Raw genomic sequence first — 21,048 nt, forward strand, 5'->3', positions numbered from 1 at the left:
CTAAATAAAAAAATGCTTTGGAATCTGTTAGCTGAGCAGAACACTAACTTCAACCACCCAAAAGCTAAGAATGTCATCGAGTAGCATCTTCATCCTATAGAAAAGCTTCCCAACCATCTTGCTGTTGTCAATCTGATGTACCCACTATTTAGTTTTATCTTGCCTTACTATGACTTTCTTTGTTCTGTGAAACTTCTTCCATATTGGAACAGAGAATTTGGGGTAATCTAAATCTATGTTCCCAGGCCTTAGTCACTCAAGAAATGTTTCCATAGTAAACTATCTCTAATTCTCTTTATGATGAGAGCTGTGGTTTTGTGTAGGAATTGTTTTCTGTAATGGTCTCCACCTGCACATAGAGAAGCTTCTCTGATAGAGTGAGAGCTACCTTATTCTTCATGAACTGTTCTGGTAGAGAGGATAGAGCTTGGTGAGATTTATAGCCATTGTCCTTTAATCTGTATGTCTTCGTTATAACTAGCCAATTTTAAGTCTGGCTCCTCTGTTCTATTAAAAGCCCAGAAAATTAGCCTTCACAGAAACCCAAAGAGGCAGCTGTCCCTCTTTGGGACCTGCCTGCTATCACTGTTGTTTACCTTTGGCTTATGCAAAACCTGCTTTCAGTCATCCCTCCAGGTTAACCTTTCTTCCTTAGTGTTGTATGCACAGGGGTTTACTAAGACAGACACTTGAATTTCAAGTAAAAAGAGTGGTCCTAAATTCTGAGTCTATATGATTGTTTTGGTGTCACACTAGGACGAGTGTAGGCAAAATCTACCCTACCTGCTAGCCCTTTGAGTAAAGCTGTGTTGGCCCACAGTCATACTTTTGTGACCATTTTTTGTATTAAAACAGCTAGATGAGTAGTACCAATAGACATTATGTGGGATGCATAGCCAATAGTATTTACATCTTTAGGCCTTATACCTTACAGAAAACCTGTAGTCAGTAAAGAAAACAAAGACCTACAACTTTACTACCCCAAGAATAGATGCGATTAGCTTTTTTTTTTAATTATGTTTCTCTTCCTCATCATCTCTCTAAATTTGTATGGAAAGAGATAAAGTTAGGTATTCATAATATTTTCATTTAGCATGACAAAATTATGCTTTATTAGTAATAATTTCTGTCACTTTATTTTATATGACTAGTTTTCCACATATAAATGTACTGTATATTGTAGGTGACTTTCTGTTTTTAGTATCTCAATATTACAAGTTATCCTTAAGCATTTTTATTTTGTCAACATAAAGGCATGTTGAAAGAAATCCAATGTGAGAAGAAAAGCAAAGAGACTTTATTCAAAGTCAATTGAGGATGTCAGCCAGGAACTATGTATTTGTGATGCCCAAAGAAGGGCTTTGAATGGTGTCCAAGGATATTGATTTTGTTAAGAAGTTGGAGTCAGTTATGGATTAGGGAGGGGCACATGAGGTTCTTTCTTCCTGGTGAACTCTTGGCTACTGACGGGTTTTTGGAGATAGACGGTCCTTGTCTTCACTTGTGTGCCCACTGTGTTCCAAACCTATGGTCACAGATGATCCAGTGGGTTATAAAACAAAACAGAAGTATGTGCACATTGGAAACATGTCAAAGAGCATATTTAATCAATAGAATTAGATTGAGGAATAATAACCTATGTTGTTGAGAGGCTGGTCACACATGGCTCAATAGGCTGTACAATCCAGGGAAACCATTACAGGAGAGGTGGAAGGTGCTTGTAATGCAGTCACGATCTTCAGGAGTTGGCGGAAGCTCTGGTGCTATCTCAGAATAACCTTGCTCACTGTGGTCTATGCCTCATGCTTCCCCTCAGCCTCATTCTTTTGACATTTAAAGCCTTTGTCACTTGTATATTAAGACTTCTGGTGTTTTAGATTTTAGATTATAGTAAATAATTCTAGGAATTCATAGGAATCCCTTTATGGAGGTGATAGTAATTCCTTACGTATACACTCAGCACTAAATTTCTAACATCCTGAAACCTGAGAATTTTAAACCTTAGGTTTCTAGTTCCTTCTTGCTTGGTTAATAGGAATTATCTCTACATAGTACTCTGTCACTCTAGTCTACAGAATATTTTGAGAATTTGATTTCAATGTGAAATATAAGCATATAATGCCAGGTCATATTCTATGTGTTTCAGAAAGAATTTAATATTTGCAAATTGATTTCTAAGAATCTAATATGAATGTTTTAGGATAGTAAAATACGTTTTTGTGTTTATGAAAACAGTGTTGTAGTCAGCATCTTACGCTGGGATTCAGCGTTCATCGTATGCTGGTTCTGTTTGCTTTTCTCCCCTTGGCCCCATCCTCACCATTTTCCCATTGTCCCAGACCTCTCTGTCATTTTGTTAAGTTTGCCCAGTTTGCATGTTTTGGGTGACTTACTTAGAGTCGCTGTAAGCTTCAGCTGTTTTATTTACAAACTGGTAGTAGTACCTGCATCAACATCTGTAAGATAGTCAACAAAAGAATTTTTTTTCGGTCCCTTGTGGTCTAGGGTTGCAGTGGTAGGGAACACAAGGATGCGATGGGACATGACAGAACAGTGGCGTGGCTTGACTTTTACAGCTCTGAGAAGAAAAGATCAGGGAATATTTAGACCTAGAGATAGAAAGTCATTTCATAAGCAAGAACAGGAGCAAAACATGAATTTCTCCACATTAAAAGTACAAACTTCTGCATGATGAAATAAATGCCAAAGACATAAAGTAGGAGAGTCTGTGTATAACACTTTGTTCAACTAGTATTCAGAACAAAATGGAGACATAGCCATTGGCAAATCCAGATGCTTAACTGGGCAGAAGAGAACTGACAGAAGCAGTAAGCATGGCAGAAATGCCCAGCCTCGAGTGGTGGTGCTGCTTCTTCCTTACAACTTGCTGGTATCAGCAGTGCAGCAGTACTCCATGCACGGTAAGGAAAATGGAAACGCTTTTCTTCCTCCAGAGCAGTACCATTACAGCTAACAAGTTGGAAAGTACACATGCCTAGCCTCGAATGCCCTGTGGCTGCGTGCAGGAGATCTGTGCATACATGTAAAGAGTCCTGTAAGGAGTAATCCTTTGCAGCAGTATCTGTAAGAGAAAGTGTGATGGTGGAACAGCCTGGTGCCTTGAGACAAAGCAGTAAAGTATTTTATACTCTTAAAAAAATCTTAGGATCTTCTATCAGGAAATCTTCAATTTGTAAGAAATTCAAGAGCTTTTCAGATGAGATGTGCAGTATTCAGTGTTCAGCACTGTAAAGGATAGTAAAAATAAAATGAAAACTCATCGAATTAACATCCTGCATTTTTTTCTCTCACACGGAAGACAGAACCCAGGGCCCAGTAAGGTGAACCCAGCAGGCAAGAGCTGTTACTCTTTTACTTTGAGTCACGGTCTTACTGCTCAGCCTCCCGTGTGCTAGGGTTGCACGTCCTTACGCCACTAAGATACACTTTCCATGGAGGTTCCAGTGTGTGTGTGTTTATAAACACAAGTGGACAGTTGTAGTTTGTACACGTCCTTACACCACTAAGATACACTCTCTACTGAGGTTACGTCTCTGTGAAACACAAGTGGACGTTTGTGTTCTCTGTATTATCATTTGACCCTGAGACTGTCTTTACATATAGCTTTATGTTCATTAAAATTGCCTGGGTTTTTATTTTGAAGACATGAGATACCTATTTGTCAGATATAATTGTGAAATTAATATTGGCTTTGGTTTGAGTACCTATAGAATTCTAAACATTATAGTTACATTTTTACTTTTCACAAAGGTTTTATTTTGGTTAAAATTGTTCATAATTCTGTATGAATTATTATTTGATTAAATACATATGTGAATGTGTAGGTTATAATTTATATATGAATATAAATGAGTGTTATAGAAAAAGATTAAAATTGAAAATATTAAAATAAAAAATAATTATCCTTCCTTAAGGATCAACATTAGCTATATCCATTTGTAACAATAGTATTTTTAAAATAATTATAACAAAAAGCAGGATTAAACACTAGAAATCCCTGTCTCTGAACAGAAATGACACAGGTTTTAATTCATTTTTCCATTATGTATTATTAGCACTCTCAAATTAGAGGGAACATGGTGTATGATGGTGTAGGGTGGGACAAACAGCACTACACAGTGCTGGAGGGGATATATCTCTGATAATGTTCAGCCTCTAACAAAGATTTGTTTGCTAGTTTATTTTTCCAGAAAAGGTTCCAGTGCTATAATAACTGAAACAGTTTGAAAATCATTCACATAGAGAGGACATAGTAACATAAAAGAATAACTTGAAGATTCGGGTATTATCATCCAGATGTTGGGTAATGAGTCTTGGCACTAACTCAAATACAAATAGTATAACTTTCACTTCAATACTATTGTTACGGAAACTAACTCAGTGTGGGAATACATAATCCACCTGACTTTCTCTGACTTCCTCCATTTATTTGTATAGACACAGCCAAGTAGTACCCTTTGTGCTTTTGCTATTGAGGGATGAATCAAGAGACTTACTTGATGGTGCCATATTCACTTACATGATAGGAAAAATGAAGACCAGGAAGTTATAATTAAGGAAATGGAAAAGATTCTGAGCTAGAATTCTTTTATTTTTCTCTAACTTTTTAAAATTGATTTGACATTTGAGCAGATGCATACTATATATTTCCAGAGTTGGTAAGGTTTAAAATCTTAGCAGTAGATAATCTTAAAAGTGTTTGGATAGTATGACATGATTGTTTTGTGAAGTTGAGTGAGCCCATCACTCTAACACCTGGCATCTGGTCTGAGTAAATTAACAGTTGTAAGTAGACATTAAGTCAGTGAGTAGTGTCTTTTTCTTATTGCTGTGATGAAGTAACTTTAAGTCCCTTTGGGAGGGGACACAGTCCATCACGGCATGGAAGGCAGGACAGTGGGAACGTGAGGCAGCGGGCCACACTGCGTGGGCAGTCAGGAAGCAGAGAGGTGGCTGCTGCTCAGCCAGCTTCCTTCCTTTTCCCTTTTTATTCTGCTTGGGATTCCAGCTCATAGGATGGGGCTGCCACATTCAGAGTGGGTCTTCTCTCCCACTAGACCTCAGAAGACACCCCCCCCAGGTGTGCCATGAGCTATGGCTATCTATGTGGTGATTGTAAACCTAGTCAAGTTGACAGTGAATAGGAGTATCCACAGCACGGTTGTTTTTCATTCTTAAAATGTCAGGTGACTGGCTCAAGGTCCTTCTCAATTGGTCAGATTGTATCCTAATATGCTTGCTTGATTGTATAAGGCATATAAATGACTGTTCTTGGTACCTGAGCTAAAGACCCTACGTTGTAATACTTGTAAAATTCAAGAACTACATACCTATGCAGACATGCTATAACAATGAGAAAAATGAAAAAGAAATCCTGGTGAGTACATTCTAATCTAGAATTGCCAATAACGTGTGTCACTATAACTAAACATAGAATATATTTTACACAAAACATGAAATTTTATAACGTTTAAAAACTGTATAATTCATATATGCTAATGAAAGTGTGAAAAATTAAAGCAAACTCCAAGATTGGTAATTGTAATATACAAAGATTTGATTGTCAATCACCTGTTACATTTGTCCTTTATCCATTCTGGAACATTATATTCAGACCCAGGAAAAAAAGAATAGCAGATTTTATCTGTACCTGTCTATGGTTTCCTTGACAACTACTGTAGATGCTGCTATCACCATGGGGATGGTTCTTCTAAATGAAGCAGCAACTTCCAAAGGGGATGTCGGGAAAAGACGGAGTAAGTTTATGTTGCCATATCTGTTGTTTTGTTTTAGTCTTAGGATTTATTTAATTCAAAGGGGAAACAGAACAACTTTTTGTAAACACAGACTTCCCTAGGACGAGAGGTCTGTGATGAAGGAAGTTAAGATTTTGGTTTACTTTTTTTTTTTTTTCTTTATTTGATGTGTGCGAAATGAACTTGAAAACATTTCTTCCAAAATGGCATCTGAGTGCTTTCTGTGAGTTGCATGCACAGGTCGGGGAGGTGGCGTCAGTCACCCTGTCAGGGCTGCTCTTTCCCATTTCTGCTACAGCCGGTCTGTGCTGGCACCTCCTCACAGCACAGATGGTCAGTCTTCAGAGATTTTATTGGCAGCAATGTATTTTTATGTCATGAGACTCAGGTATCTCACCGAAGCTGGTGCAGATGGGGAGCTGCTGCTGAAGCTTCTTTTGTGCACAGACACTTGATTACTTTCCAATCCCCTCCGGGTCTTTTACTGACATTTAGGAGACCGCAGGGATCTCTGTTCCAGGAGAGGCAGGAACTTCCCTTTCCAGGGACTTTGCTCTTCTGTTGCTATCCCATAATTTGCAACCCTGTAGGATGCCAGCATTTTAGGTTAACTTTTGTCCTTTGTTGGGACTGTTCCGTATCCAAGGACTGTCGACAGAATTTAACTGTTAAAGTGCAGGCTGTTGACGCAAACACGGCGGAATATGGGGGCATCTGCTGCCCGGAATATGGGGGCATCTGCTGCCCTGCGAAGGCGGTCAGGACAGGAAAGGCTTGAGTCTCCGTTTCCTGCCACGGAACTTTTCAGAGTTAATATTACGGCTTTCTAAAACAGATCGTTCAGTAAATACAGCTACAGTTTGCAGCAGCAGCAACCCATTTTGTTGTATAATTGCTGAACTTGTTTTACAACCTAAATTTAAATATGAAAAGCATGTGGGTCCCAAAAAGAATATTAATTCTTTAAAATATTTAAAGTAAATATCTAGATTTGTTTTTTTCTTACTGTACTTTGAAGTATTATGAGTGTATAAAAGAGCCATAGTGACCGGGCGGTAGTGGCACACGCCTTTAACCCCAGCACTCGGGAGGCAGAGCCAGGCGGATCTCTGTGAGTTTGAGGCAGCCAGCCTGGTCTACAGAGCTAGATCCAGGACAGGCACCAAAGCTACACAGAGAAACCCTGTCTTGGGGGAAAAAAAAGAGCCATAGTGACTTCTGAATACTTACAAGCATGAAGTACTGAAATGTTTGGAGGTAGTATAGAGAGTTGAACCTGGCCTCAGTGGTCCTCTGATGCTATCTTCACTAACACAAAAAGACTCAGAACTGAGCACATTGCCTTAAGCATAGTGACATCAATAAAATGCTACATCTTTTAGATAAACAAATGTTGTTCTTGGGGTTGGCAGGGCATTTTTATGAGCCCATATGCTTCATATGGTTGTACAGTAATGTTATTTCTTCCTATCTAAATTACAGTAAGAGCTGTGTAATGAGTTGTTTAATCTCACAACTGTGATACAGAGTTTAGGAAAGCAATGCCTTGAACCTCCTTCTTAACAGATGTCCCTGTGTAACACCTGCTCCCCTTACCTCCACATTAAGTTTTATGTGTGGACTGGAAGGGCTTGGATGCATGTGAGAAAGAAAGAGAGGGCTTTGACTTGCACAGCTGCTGGGATTATCACTCTTGCCTGTGGAAGAGTATGGGCCTCAGTGAAGCCTTCCTCCCTGCTGTTATCTCACGGGCTGCTCCATTCCTGTCCTCAGATACTGGAGTAGCACTTTGCTCTCACTGCAGAGAGCCACGTTGGTCCGTCAGCTTTGCTTGATCACAGATGTGGAGCCTCATTCTCCATTTTTCCATTCCCCTTCTAAATGGTACCCTAAGAGAGTAGGAAAGAAAAAAGTACGTGGTCCATACCGTATTTCAGAAGGTATGAAACAAAACTATCTAAGCTCAGTGAGATAGCTGTAAGAAATTTACGTACTATATATCCTGGGTCTGATATGAGTCATACTCGGAGACGATACAGTTTTTTAAAAGGCACTTTACTTTATCCTCTGGTAGTATTCATGTGAAGCTAACAGTTCAGTATTGTCACAACAGAAGCTGTGACTGACTGCTACTAAATCTTCCTGTTGTTTTATCATTTGTTTCTACTGTGAACAGCCGTTCATATTCTAAAAATCTGTGTGGGCACCAGCACCTTTCAGAATTGCTGTCGGACCTTTCCTCCAGGCTCCTTCGGCACTGTCGAAGCAGAGATCTGTTTGACTGAGGTGTTCTTCTGACTGAACGTTTCAATCTCATCATGTCACCCTCTTAATATTCCCTCAGACTAACAAATGCATATTAATTATCTTGCAAATGTTTTATTCACAACTGATATTTAGGTAACACTAATGTCTAATTCTATAGGACAGATTTAGGAGACAGAGTTTCTCTGTGTAACCAGTCTTGGCTGTCCTGGAACTCACTTTGTAGACCAGGCTAGCCTCAAACTCAGAGATTTGCCTGCCTCCCAAGTGCTAGGATTAAAGGCGTGGGCCACTACCGCCTTTTTTATTCTAAGTATGTCTACATTTAATTGGGTAATACAGCTTAAACTTTAGAAGATTTAATTTTACTAATAGCAGTGACTGTTATTTAAATATTATATGTGTATGCAAAGGAGAACTAATATGTTTCATTAGTCACCTGTCCCAGTCATAACAGAAGGAAATGAAAACTGAGAAAGCAATCAATGTCCCTGCTGTCCGGTTCCAGTACTGCAGCAGTGTTCAAAGCCTGCCCCCCAGGACCAGGAACATGGCCTCCGCTCTGTCATAAAGAGCACAGCTACCTCACTCTGACACCGCAACATGCTCTGAATGGTCTCGTCCTCCCTGGCTGTCACTAAGGACAGTTTCCTACCCTTTGGTTTGCTGAGATGTAGTATTTCTAAGTAACCTGGGCTCTACTGAGACAATCATGAAACCAAAAGCTAGAATTACATTTCTGTGTGAAGACTGCAAGGTGTCTGAGAAGAGGATTTTTATTTTTTTATTTTTTTGAGCATCTGCCAAGTCCTATGTTCATGCTGTCTTGGCCAGAGCTTCCTAATCTGGGAACTGATAATCGTGTCTGTAGCTTCTCGTCACATTTGGTTCTGTTTTGACCCCTCTGGGACTTTATAAAAGAAAATCACCACAAGTCTTAGATCAGTCAATTTTGTTGTTTTCATACCCCAAATAGTACATTTTCATTGAGAAGAACGTGGAAAATAATGAATACGTTGTATTGTGGATTATCTGATTTGTGGTCCTTGTATGTACCTGAACTGTTGCCTGTAAGTATTTTGGAACTGGATGCATTTCAGAAGCACCGACGTTTGCATGTTTAAGCCCCTAACAGTGTTGTCTCTTTTCCTAGTAATTTGCCTCGTGGGATTAGGCCTGGTGGTCTTCTTCTTCAGTTTTCTACTTTCAATCTTTCGTTCAAAGTATCACGGCTATCCATACAGGTGAGACATTTATAGTAATCTGGATGTTTTCCTTTTAGACAACCTGTAAGTGTTTCAGTGGTTAGCTGGGGTTAATAATGTAAGGGTCCAAATCACTAGCCCTCTGCTTTTAAACACTGTTAAGCAAGGTCTGAGCACTCAGCATTTCTTTAGCATCATGAACCGTGCAGAGACATCAGACAGTTCTTGTTACCAACGTGTATTTTCATTTTAGAATGCATGTACCTGTGTATGTACATAGGTAGCAAAATGACTTTTAAGGAACAGACTTTGACACAATCACTTCTCTTTGTTATTTTGCATAATTGGGACTTCATTTTCAAGATTGTTTTTTCATATAATTGACTTTTCAGTGTCCTTTAAACATTGCAACATCTGTTGAACAGTACAAACATGTAACTTTTCCAAAAATAGAAGATCCAACTTGAAAGGTAAAAATTAAAACCTTACCTCTGGCCACTCTTAAGTCATCATACTGAAAATCATGCAAGATCTTCAATTCACCAAGTGTCAAGGTTAGAAGTGGTTAGACCTGGGGATTTACTCTAAGAATTTTTGTTAGATACCGGTTACTAAAGCATCTTTCAGTCATTGTGCTGGGCTATCATTTTGCTTACTTCTAAGTGTTTGTCTCTTGACCATATTCTTCCCTGTTTAGGAGCCATGTTTAAAGCTTAACTCTCTCTCTCTCTCTCTCTCTCTCTCCTGAGAACATAAAAGCCCTCCATATCCTTCCTTGGAGAGTTTGATGCCCATGTCTGCTGAGGTGCTAGGAAAACTAATATTGTGATAGAAAATAAACCCTCATCATACCTTACATATTTACCCTGCATGGACAGAGAATAATTCTGCTTAGACCATACCAAAGATTTGTAGCACTCAGAACAACAACACTAGTCTCTCAGTTGGACCTTTCTCGTTCATTTTCTTCTTGCCTCAATCATTGGAAAGAAATCTATTAAGGGAGGGGGAGAAACGTGAGGATTAGATGTGATTTGTAGGATCATCTGTCTTTAGACATTTTTAGGAACACACATTCTGAAAGAAAAAGTGAAACAGACAGAATCTCATTTCTTCATTGTATTGCTATCAGACATCAGTTTCGGTTCTGTGTGTGAGGTGGTTAAATTAATTATTATTCTGTCATGTGTGGTCTATAAGGGATGCAGAATATGAAAAGAAACAATGTTGTGGTCTTTCATCTAGAATGCAGAAGTATTTAAAAATCAATTGATTCCTATCTGTGTAGCATTTAGAATATATCAAAAAAATAGAAAAACAGAATGCCTCTCTGGTTTTAAAAATTATAAAAGCTAGCAGGAGTCATCATGAAGTTCTCAACCTTACTTAGTTAACAGTAAGGAAGTGTAACGGGAAAATTAATATAGCTTCCCTGTGTATCAGAACATGTAGTTGTATCTACATAGGATATGACCTCTGAATACAAATGTGATGTCTACGAAAAAGAGAAAAAAAAATGTAGTTACTTATAACAGCGTTGATTTGACAGCACTATTTTTACTACGAGTAGTTTCCAGTGTGCACACTTCTAAGGAATTGTTATTTAGTACAGTAACTCTCCACTGCTCTGGGTTTGGTTTAGGCTTTGTAGGTGGTGGTTGGCTGGTTTGTTTGTTTGTTTGTTTTTTAACTAGGTAAAAGGTATAAACCACTGGGGGAGGAAGGTTTTTGAACTCTTAGCATAAGCCTTCCCCTGCACACAGTAGGACCATCTGAACCAGAGTCCCTGCCTGCTTAGCCTGTTTCCAGTGCGAAGTTGAGCTTTCACTGTATAAGGTGACTCATTCATTGTGAAGGCCCCACTATTCTAGAATTGGACTCATGTGGCTAGAAATGTAGACGAACTCTCTTAAAATAACTCAGAGGTAGGAATCATACCAAAGAATTGGTGTTGTGAGTATGAAATCCAGTAGATTAGATGAAAACACTTGAGGAGTTGCTGCCAAGCAAAGGAATCAGTGAAAAGAAAGCTGGCCAAGAGGGCCTGGGAACCAGGGTGTTGTGGCGAGAGGTCAGAGTGAGGAGCAGGAGGCAGCCTTTCCAAGCACCCAGCCCTGTGATGTGCTGATGTGGTGGGGAGGAGGGTCAGCCCACTCGTGTACACTCAGAATGAAAATACTATCTTGAATGAATGTTATAGTATTCTTCATTCAGTGTCTTCTTTAGGAATTCCTACAAGTTTTGCCTTTCATTCCAGTATCTGCTTTCCTCACAATTTTTAATTCATTCCATTATATTCTATAACCTTTGATTTTCTCTATGTGAAGTAATCCTTTCCTGATTATTCATTTTCATTTGTACTTTAAATGAAGTGGGCCCACACAACACATTTTTTTCACACAAATTTTAAAATTTTTATTTTCTTTGTCTTCATATGTACCTACTTAAAGCATAAAAGTCTACTTTAAATACCTGTCTTGCATTCTTAAGGCTTCTTCTTGTTAGTATTAAGAGTGGTCTGCAGCACCAACCTGTTCCATATACTAACTAAATTCACGGGTCGCTTTTGAAACCTTAACAAGTAGACTTGCCTTGAATCCTAGTCTGGTTGTGACCATAGGCAAATTGTTAACTTTTTTAACCTTAGGTGATCTTGTTTACAAATAAAGACAATTTTATAGACCACATTTTTATTTATATGAGATGATATATGTAAATCACTTAGAACACCAGTGTATAGTAGTAATTAATTACTCTATAAATGTTTAATGCTAATTGTCATTAATTCTGATATAAATATTGACACTCATATTTTACTTCTCTCTAAAAGGAGTCTTCTTCACAGTGCACACCAGACAGCTTTGGATCATATTTACATAATTCATTTGAGTAAAGAATAGATTTTCACTGAACCTTTTGATGAATTTAATTGGGCTCCAGAGTCCCTCGAAACTTGCCAGTGAATACCAAGATTCTTAGAGATTTTATCTAATTACCATCTGAGACATAATTCTGAAGCCATTTTGCTGATAGCACTGACTTCATTTATATATTGAGTAAGAATTGACTTTCCCCCTTGCTCTGTTCTCTAAGAAGAGGATGCTGGCATGGATGGATGGATGGTGGTCTCTACTTAGAGATAATTACCTTCTCAGCCTTTTCTCTTGGCACTCAGACTCACAAGTATTTTCTGTAGATGTCTCTTAGAAACATCTGTGGATCATCAAAGTCTCTACTGTAGTAGGAGAAAGCATGAAATCTCTGTATTTATTCCGTCACTGTGTTAGTTAGCTGTCGGAGGAGTCTTAATTGGCTCAGAGTGACACAGTAGCATAATGAGAAAATAATCATTAGAAGCAGAAGATCTGAATGCAAGTTTGGGGCTTATTTTTGCACTTGAAATAAGAGCTCTGCCTCTGTAGTTGCACAAAGTCTGGTTAAAATACCTTAGATCTCTTTACTAATGTGTCTAGGAATTAGCTACTTCCTCATCATTTTTGCTCAGCTCTGATGTACTTTTAGGAGGTTGGAGACAGGTAGATAGTTAAAAGTGTCTGGTTTCTGCACCTGTTCCGATATCTTTAGCTATTTCTTTATATTAGATTATCCATACCTACCTCAGAATTGTATGTGGATAAATGTACAGTCCCTGAAGTGCTCTTGGTTCCCAGTGACTTCACCTCACCTCACTTCATCTGCACCAGGCACTTGAGCATTTACTTTGTATCGCTTCACTACATTGTTTTGTTAAGTTTTTATGTACAATTTATCCACATTTCATTTCTTTCCCTTTTAGAAGATTATTTGGGGAACAGTTCTTGACACATTTTGTGTCTACAGAGGACTATGCACATAGTAGGTGCTATCATATACTTGTTAATTCAACCTGTTTTCCTCAAAACATTGTCTACCTTAAGGTAATACAGAGGAGTCATGGAACAGAGTGAAGAGCACTGGTCTGGAACTGTGTCCCACTCCGGGAGCTCTCATACATGCGAGTCACATACCTGGAGATGTACATTTGCCTCACACCACTAAGAGAATTTATGCAAAGATAGTTAAATAACAAGCAGACTGTATGTTACTTTGGTATATACAGTGGGCACAAAAAATTCCTCTCATCTTAGAAAGGTACCTGGAGTTGATTTTGAGTTATTATCAATACCATTAAAATGTGTGATGACATTCCATTGAAGAACTTCATAATAGCAATTGGAAATGAAAGACACTTAAAATTAGAGGAAAGTTGAGCCTGAACGTGCTTAGCAAGGGGAGGAGGCTTGTAATATATAGGGTTGACAAATTTTGTAGTCATTTATACATTTCAGATATCCATCTTTTATCTACAAGGAAAATGCACAATCCGGAGCTGTAAAAATACAGAAAGGTCTTCTGCGCAGATTGCATGACAGGGACCGAATTGTAGTGGTGCTGCCTTCTCAGGCTGAGTTCTATCTCTGAAGAGTGGCGTAAGAGCCCAGGCAGATGGTGCAGAAAAAGAGGGGGTGCTCTCATGATCTGGTGTTGCCTCTCTTGTCTAGATTAATAACTCAGTCTAAATCTTAAAAAAATAATGTGCAGATGGAAATCAAATCTTAAGGATTATTTTTTCCGTATTGTTATATTTCATTGTGGTGTGCGGGAAAGTGATCTGGACATTGAGTGAGAAGATGTGATTTGGACCCTGGCACTTAAACTCTCTCACCTCAGGCTAGTCTTTTCATCCCCTCTGAGCCTGCCTCTTCCACCCTGCAAACAAAGACCATAGTGCATCTCTTAGGTTACATTAGATGCTGTAGTAGGAGTGGGTACTGAGATAAGCCTATTATTGCAGCCTGACACTGCCTTACTACCAGGACAAGTCCTCCGAATAGAGGACACCAATACTCTTTGGTGCCAAACTGTGTGCTGTTTAAATAATAATGTACAAACATGTCCCCTCCATTTTGGTTCACTTATTTTGTTGTCACTTTACAGAATATAAAACTAAATTGGTGAACAAAAATATTTAATTCTACCTAGGGAAAAAAATGTAGCCAAATCCCTTTTGTTATTAACAGTACAATTTTTAATATCTAGTACTAATATAAAAATAAGTCCAAGATCATTTTAATAAAAAGTTCAGAATAGTGTCTGAATTCTTCATCATGCATTCTAACTACTCAAATCTCAGAACAGAGGAGTACTCTAGAAAATTGTTTCTGTGGTGCACTGGAGCTTCTTCTTCTACCAGGGGCTTCACCCATGGACCAATACTAATGCAGAGAGGAGTTGGTCCAAGTAAGGTATTTATTTATCTCTTCCTTACCACACATGCTGGCTTTATTAATGTCATGTCATCCAAATTCTTACTAAGTATGCCTCTCTGTACAAACTGTGTAGAGAACTGACCTTGCCAGTAGTTAAACTTGGTAACTATTACCTTCTGTAACTATAAATAGAGAAATTTCCTTCTTTGGGGTCTCTTATTCCTAATAAAGGCCAGAATTTCTTTAGACCTTTACAAGGGATAAGTTGTTTCAGAGCTGAAGACTTTCCCGGGTTCCCTAGACTCTTAGTAAGGAAAGAGCCTCAGGACTTCAGGCTAATGAGATCTGGCCAAGGACAATAATTACTCTCACTAGCATCCCCATTTAACACTTGTAAATGTAGAGGATTGCATACTATTAGAAACCTGAATCAGTGAAAGAAATCACCAGCTACAAGGAGGAGAAATTGAACTAGTGGTCAATTGTGGTAAACCTGCACTTGTGAGGGGGAGATAGGAAGATCAAGAGCCCATTGCTAGTCCTGACTACACAGGGACACCTTGCCTCAGAAATGGGGGGGAATAAAAGAAAAAGGAAGCAGGGAAGAAGAAAGAAAAGACCAAAGACCCAACCCTCACTGTACTTAGTGGAGACATGAGGTCCTTCTTCCCCTTGAACACTTTGGAAAAGAAACCTGATAGTATCCCTTTTAGCACAGATGTGACTCTTGTCAGAGATTCCACCCTGGCCACCAGAGCTCCTGACTCTCCCTTGCCTTGAGGACATGAAGAGCAGGGAATGAGGAATTACATGCAGTCAAGGATCTCAATACTTCATTAGCTCCCAGTTGGACAAAAATGCATTTGTCCAAAACACTGCTGCACATCTTGGGTTTTCAAAACATCAGGAAGAGGTGGAGAGGTGAAAACCAAGAGGAACAGTGAAACACTGTTTCCCAGCATTTCAGACAATGAATGCACTTGTGGGGGCGAGGGTAGGGTGACTGTCAGGATAGACCTTTGTCCTTTATAGCACATAACTAGTTTTTCCTTTCAATCTTCATGCCCTATATTTTTGTAACATGGTAATCATGCCTCTCTTTTTCTTTTTTTATTATCTCACTGCCAGATGTATTAGCCCTGAGATCCAGCACTAAATAATTACTTGAGCAGCTGCTTCTACATGCCCCAAGTCAGCATCATCTCTGCATCCAAAAGGATGTTTTTTCTCCAGCTTCTCCCTGACGTAGGAGTTGGAAACTGTAGAGTCCTTGTATTCAGCCCACATCCTTTTCCTACACTGTTAAAGGACTAGTCCCCTCATAGTCTTTTCTCACTGCTGCCGTTGTTTTAATGACACTCTGTGCCTGGGACTTTCTCTCTAGAGAAAAGTGTAAGGAACATGGCTTGTCGTCCACTTCCTGTAGCACCCTTCTGTGCCAAGTCCTCAACAGTGATGATCTGTAGCACTTTGCTAACTGCTGCTTAAAAGTGACTTAAAAGGAGAGGTTGTGACTTGAGAAAATTTGCATCATGATCTATAAAACTTTATTTTGAATTTTAAGTAATGAACTTACTAATGTGCTTCTGGAATGTTACCTTCATGAAGTCAAGGGCAGTGTTTGTTGGTTTGTTTTGTTTTTCTGAATCCTGGGAATCCTGGATATGAATAAAAGAGCCAACATGAAGAAAGATGCATTTGAGATCATCCTCCCATTCAACATTATAATCTATTATTTCTTAGTGTCCCGTATATACTATGAGCAATAGTAACACTTCAGAGACAGTGTGAGCATAGCTACATTATCTGAGGCTAAAGGAAAGGACATTTTTAAGGATATCTGTACAAGTCTTACCTGGTGTTCAGTGTCCATGTGAACAGTTCACTCCCTTGCTCATTAGCGTCTAGCTTATACTGTTACCTCGGTTGACAGAGTTACCAGCCAGCCAGGAGTCAACACTGAAAATGCAGAGTCCTGCTGCCACAGTGAGATCTGTTCCTGATGGAGAGTACTACGGGGACAGCAGGACATAGGGTGGCACCCAAGGCAGCTTCTTGCTCCTCCAGAAAACTAAAGGCCCTGGAGAATACAAATGAGAAAAATATGTTCAATATTTGGTAATTTAGCCTTAAGTACAATATAAAAACATTTATACATCTTTATGATAAATAATGTAAGGGAAAATATCCAAGCACCATTCAAAGTGTAAGTGTAAAAGAACTGTTACACTGTTTGATAATATATCAGCATTGTTAGGCAAGCACAGATAAAAGGAAAAAAGATACATCTGCTGTGGGATGTTCTGTATGGCAAATGTGTTGCTGATTGGTCAATAAATAAAACACTGATTGGCCATTGGCTAGCAGGAAGTATAGGCGGGACAAGGAGGAGAATAAAGCTGGGAAGTGGAAGGCTGAGTCAGAGAGATACTGCCAGCCGCCACGATGACAAACAGCATATGAAGATGCCGGTAAGCCACGAGCCATGTGGCAAGATATAGGTTTATAGAAATGGATTAATTTAAGCTATAAGAACAGTTAGCAAGAAGCCTGCCATGGCCATACAGTTTGTAACCAATATAAGTCTCTGTGTTTACTTGGTCGGGTCTGAGCAGCTGTAGGACTGGCAGGTGAGAGAGATTTGTCCTGACTATGGGCCAGGCAGGAAAACTCTAGCTACATAAATCAGATCAAGCTAGATAGAAATAAGACTAACCATGGAATGTTGATACCAGTATGATGTATTCAGTATGCTGCATTCATGTTAAAACATATCTTGGGCGTTCCATCTTCATATAATAGAAATAAAACATGAAATTCTAAGTGATTGCCCAGAGAATAACAGCTGGTACTTTTCTAAGAAACATTTTTTTAAAGATTCATTTTATATGTATGAATGTTCGCTACATGTGTATGTGTACACAGCATGCAGGATTGGTAGCCCTACAGTCCAGAAGAAGGCATGAGATCCCCTGGAATTCCACATGTATGACAGTGAGCCACCATATGGTTGCTGGGAACCAAACGAGTAACAGGTGTTCTTAACTGCTGAGCCCTCTCTCCAGCCCCCAGAGCAGGTTTTGTCAGTGTTTAACTTCAGGTTTTTCTAATACTTCAACACTATGTTGGTATAAGTTTTATAATTTTTTTAAGGAAAAAGAACATTTCATATGTAGAAAACGAGCAAATATTTTACTAACTTGACTTATTGCTTAGTACAATACATTTAATAATGATTAGTTTGGTTACACTTGTCATTTCATAATGACACCATAATGACACCTAACCATGATCATTGGAAGAACAACCCCAGAATGAACAGATAGCATCTTTAGGTCATGAGTCAATTTTTATAGTAAGAATGTAATCACGGGGGCTGGAGAGATGGTCCAGCAGTTAAGAGCTGCTTTTCCAGAGGCCCCGGGTTCAATTCCCAGCACCGTGGTAGCTCCCAACTATCTGCACCTCCAGTCCCAGGGGATCCGACAACTGTTCTGGCCTCCTTGGGTAACAGGCATGTATGAGATTCACAGACATAGATGCAAGCAAAATATACGTAAAAAATAAATTTAAGAAAAATAGTGAAATCACAGAATTACTTTTACTCTGAAAATGTGGCAATCTAAATACTATAGATTTTTTTTTTTTTTGGAACCTTTCTGGTTCTAAAAAGGCACAGAAATATAAAGGGTGATATTAACTGTTTTTGCTTTTATAGAGGTATATTTTTAGCAATAATAAAATGTTAACTTAGCTGATCTATATGTTGACATTTTCAGATAATTTCTTAAAAAGCAAAACAAAGGCTTGGTCAGTAAATTATTTGCCATGCAGGCGTAAGGACAGGAGTTTGAGCCCGGAAACCTGTGTAAACAAATCAGGACATGGTGGTGGGTACTTGTCCTGGTGAATTGATTATATAGACTTCTAGACATGTGAGAGCCACGAGAGCCATTTTTGATGGGTGAAATGGGTAGCAGGACCAGAGTCAGCTATGGAGAGGCATTGGTGGGGAGAGCAGAGAAAAGCAGATCTGTGAAGTTCTCTACCCAGCCAGCCAGCCTAGCCACTTGGTAAGTTACAGGCCAATGAGAGATGCTGTTCAATTGAAAAAACAAAAAAGGTGTACAGTGCCTGAGGAGCTCCAAGACTGTTTGTTCTCCGGCTTCTGTACACGGAGAGGTGTGAGGAGAAGGAAGGAAAAGAACAGTTAACTCAAAAATTCTCAGATTTGAGGTCCCCCTTGTTCAATTCTAATTAAAGTCTGTGGCAAACAGAGTGCTTGCTGCACCCACATACAGAGCCAAGCATGGCACAGCGGGAGGGGATGTCCTGTAACCCCAGCACTGCAGGAGCAGAGAAGAAATCCCAAGAGCCAGGCATGGGGATGGGGTGCCTGTAACCCCAGCATTGCAGGAGCAGAGACAGAATTCCCCAGAGTGACAGTGAATCAGGGAGAGACTTGATGCCAGACTCTGGCCCCATACCCGTGTGCTTATATGCATAAAAGCACAAGTTTAGTACATGCACACAGTATCCAATAAAGATTTCTCTGTTAGCTCTCATTCCTCAAGGTGGCTTTACCCTCTAAACAAGTTGTCACTGAGGACAGAGAGGGCCAGTGAGGGCATGTGCATAGCACAGCTCTGCCTGGCCAGCTGCTTTGACGTTTGTGTGGATGCAGTGGTAACTGTGGTTTGTACCCAGAGGGATAACTAATCACTTCCTTGCAGAGGTGACACTTGTCTACTGCAGTCATCAGGTGCTATCCCCCAAAACAAAAGCACATACTTTCTGTCTTTAACAATTCTGTAAAAACAATTACACCTTACAACTACTATATGTACGTTACATTTATAGAATCACAAATTATAAAATAATATCAAAGCACTATATAATGTTTTATTTGTATATGTAAAGGTATTATATATACATAAATTTAGTATATTTCTCAATGTGTTTTATCTAAGCATTTATAAACATCATTAGCATTAGACAGAACTTTGGATACCACAACAAGTGTTCTATTCACTAACAAGGAAACAAAGGTTCAGAAAGACAAAGTCTTACGTGCCAGGATATAACTTAAACATCGAAATATTAAACTTACTAGGTTGAACAGTTTTCTAACATCTCAGCTGCAATAATCATTAATTTCATTTTTGCTTTTATATTTAGTTTAAGAGTGACTTATCTGCAAGGTTGTAATTACTATTTTATATAAGCAAATGAATTATAAATTCAGTAGAATGTAAAATTTCTCCAAGAAATTCAAACTTAGATATTATTTAGGTCCATCCCTTTATTTCCCCTAAATCTTCATTTTAAATGCTGATTTCGCTGTTGCTTACCTAGCACATATTGGTCACCTCTGACCCAGTCCTCACTGGAACCCTGACCCTGTCACAGGAACTTGTTTCAAAAATCAGACAGACCCTAATAGCAAAGTTTCAATTAGCTGAATATAATGATGGTATTCTTGTTACATTGTGTGAGCTAATTTAGAATGGAATAAGTAGCTGTTGTGCTTTTCTTTTGCTCCTTGTGTAATAATTTTCTTTCTTTTTCAGCTTTTTAATTAAATGAAGCCGAGTGGGATTTGCATAAAGTGAGTGTTTACTGTGAAGAGAAGCGGATCCCAACGCTATCTTATTTGGAACTCTTGAATTCATTCTTTGTTGATTGTGATACGCTAGCTTATTCTTGTAAAATTTTTTTAAACTGTGGATTTTCCTAAAGAATTTAATTTATAAAAGTGGATATGTAACATTCAGTAATCCACAATGGAACATCAAAGTGTTTTTTCAGTATTCTCAGTGTATGCCACAGGAGTGAAATAAATAACAGTGTAACTATGAATTCATGTTTTAGAACTGTGTTTGCTCCTTAGTAAAGAAACCACGTGTTAGTAAAGGAATCCATGGAATGTATGTAAAAGAATTATTAGTACTGTACAAGGATAGAGCCTCTGCATGAAATATGTCGTGTGGACATTCTTACTGCTGTTCCACTTATAAAGGACGTGCACTGTTACAAAAGTGTTTTGTTCTTCTTACCATAACTACACCATGATGCATATAGGGCAAAGCGCTGGATAATGTCAATGCCAGTTCAGATCCTTAACCTAGAGAAAGGAGCTTTGGGGGACCCAAGCCTCAAACATGCACTATGTCACCATGACTCAAATGGAATCAGGCAGTAGAACCAGCACATCATGACTGCTACTTACTATTTCTCCATCTCTTGAGGTGTTGTTTAGAAATCTGACTTATGAGATCAAACCTAATCTTCTGTGGTCATTTTCCTTTTGATTAACGAAAGCATCTGCTTTATGAATGGCCTGGGGATCCATTAACAGTTAGTTTTCATACAATGACTCAATGATTTTTTTTTTTTTGAAAAACCAAATATAGGAGTATAACCATTGTTACCTTTGGAACTGACTTAAATTTATGTAGCACACCCACATACATTACAGTATTCATTTCTCACATCTTCTAAATGGACAGAAATACAAGAAATTTTCTGTGAGTTACAGCTGAAAACCAAAAT

At 38.8% G+C, this 21,048-nt stretch overlaps 1 protein-coding gene and 2 long non-coding RNA genes across 7 annotated transcripts in view; 1 reads left to right on the plus strand and 2 right to left on the minus strand.

The window, feature by feature from the left end:
- The window catches only part of Tusc3 (tumor suppressor candidate 3), a 169,715-nt gene extending 149,181 nt beyond the window's left edge, over positions 1 to 20,534 (plus strand). For 3 of the 4 annotated variants that reach the window (XM_059244216.1, XM_059244217.1, XM_059244218.1), the window contains 3 exons: positions 5,703 to 5,777; positions 9,196 to 9,286; positions 20,067 to 20,534. In XM_059244216.1, the coding sequence (XP_059100199.1) occupies positions 5,703 to 5,777; positions 9,196 to 9,286; positions 20,067 to 20,082 (182 nt within the window). In that variant the 3' untranslated portion in view covers positions 20,083 to 20,534. Of the gene's footprint in view, positions 1 to 5,702; positions 5,778 to 9,018; positions 9,113 to 9,195; positions 9,287 to 20,066 lie in introns of those variants that run through there. The other variant, XR_009374832.1, reaches the window with a different exon arrangement.
- Positions 1,585 to 6,494, minus strand: LOC131894071 (uncharacterized). Its single transcript, XR_009374835.1, has 2 exons — positions 5,672 to 6,494; positions 1,585 to 3,246 (listed from the first exon to the last, which is right to left on the minus strand). It is a non-coding gene; the product is annotated as an uncharacterized LOC131894071 (long non-coding RNA).
- Positions 6,974 to 16,127, minus strand: LOC131894070 (uncharacterized). 2 transcript variants are annotated; one of them, XR_009374833.1, is made up of 3 exons: positions 16,073 to 16,127; positions 10,100 to 10,241; positions 6,974 to 7,666 (listed from the first exon to the last, which is right to left on the minus strand). It is a non-coding gene; the product is annotated as an uncharacterized LOC131894070 (long non-coding RNA). The 2 variants fall into 2 exon arrangements; XR_009374834.1 differs by lacking the exon at positions 16,073 to 16,127 and adding an exon at positions 12,395 to 13,330.
- Positions 20,535 to 21,048: the final 514 nt, after the last annotated feature.

Source organism: Peromyscus eremicus, chromosome 17 (assembly GCF_949786415.1).
Source record: "Peromyscus eremicus chromosome 17, PerEre_H2_v1, whole genome shotgun sequence".
NCBI classification, from domain to species: Eukaryota; Metazoa; Chordata; class Mammalia; order Rodentia; family Cricetidae; genus Peromyscus; species Peromyscus eremicus.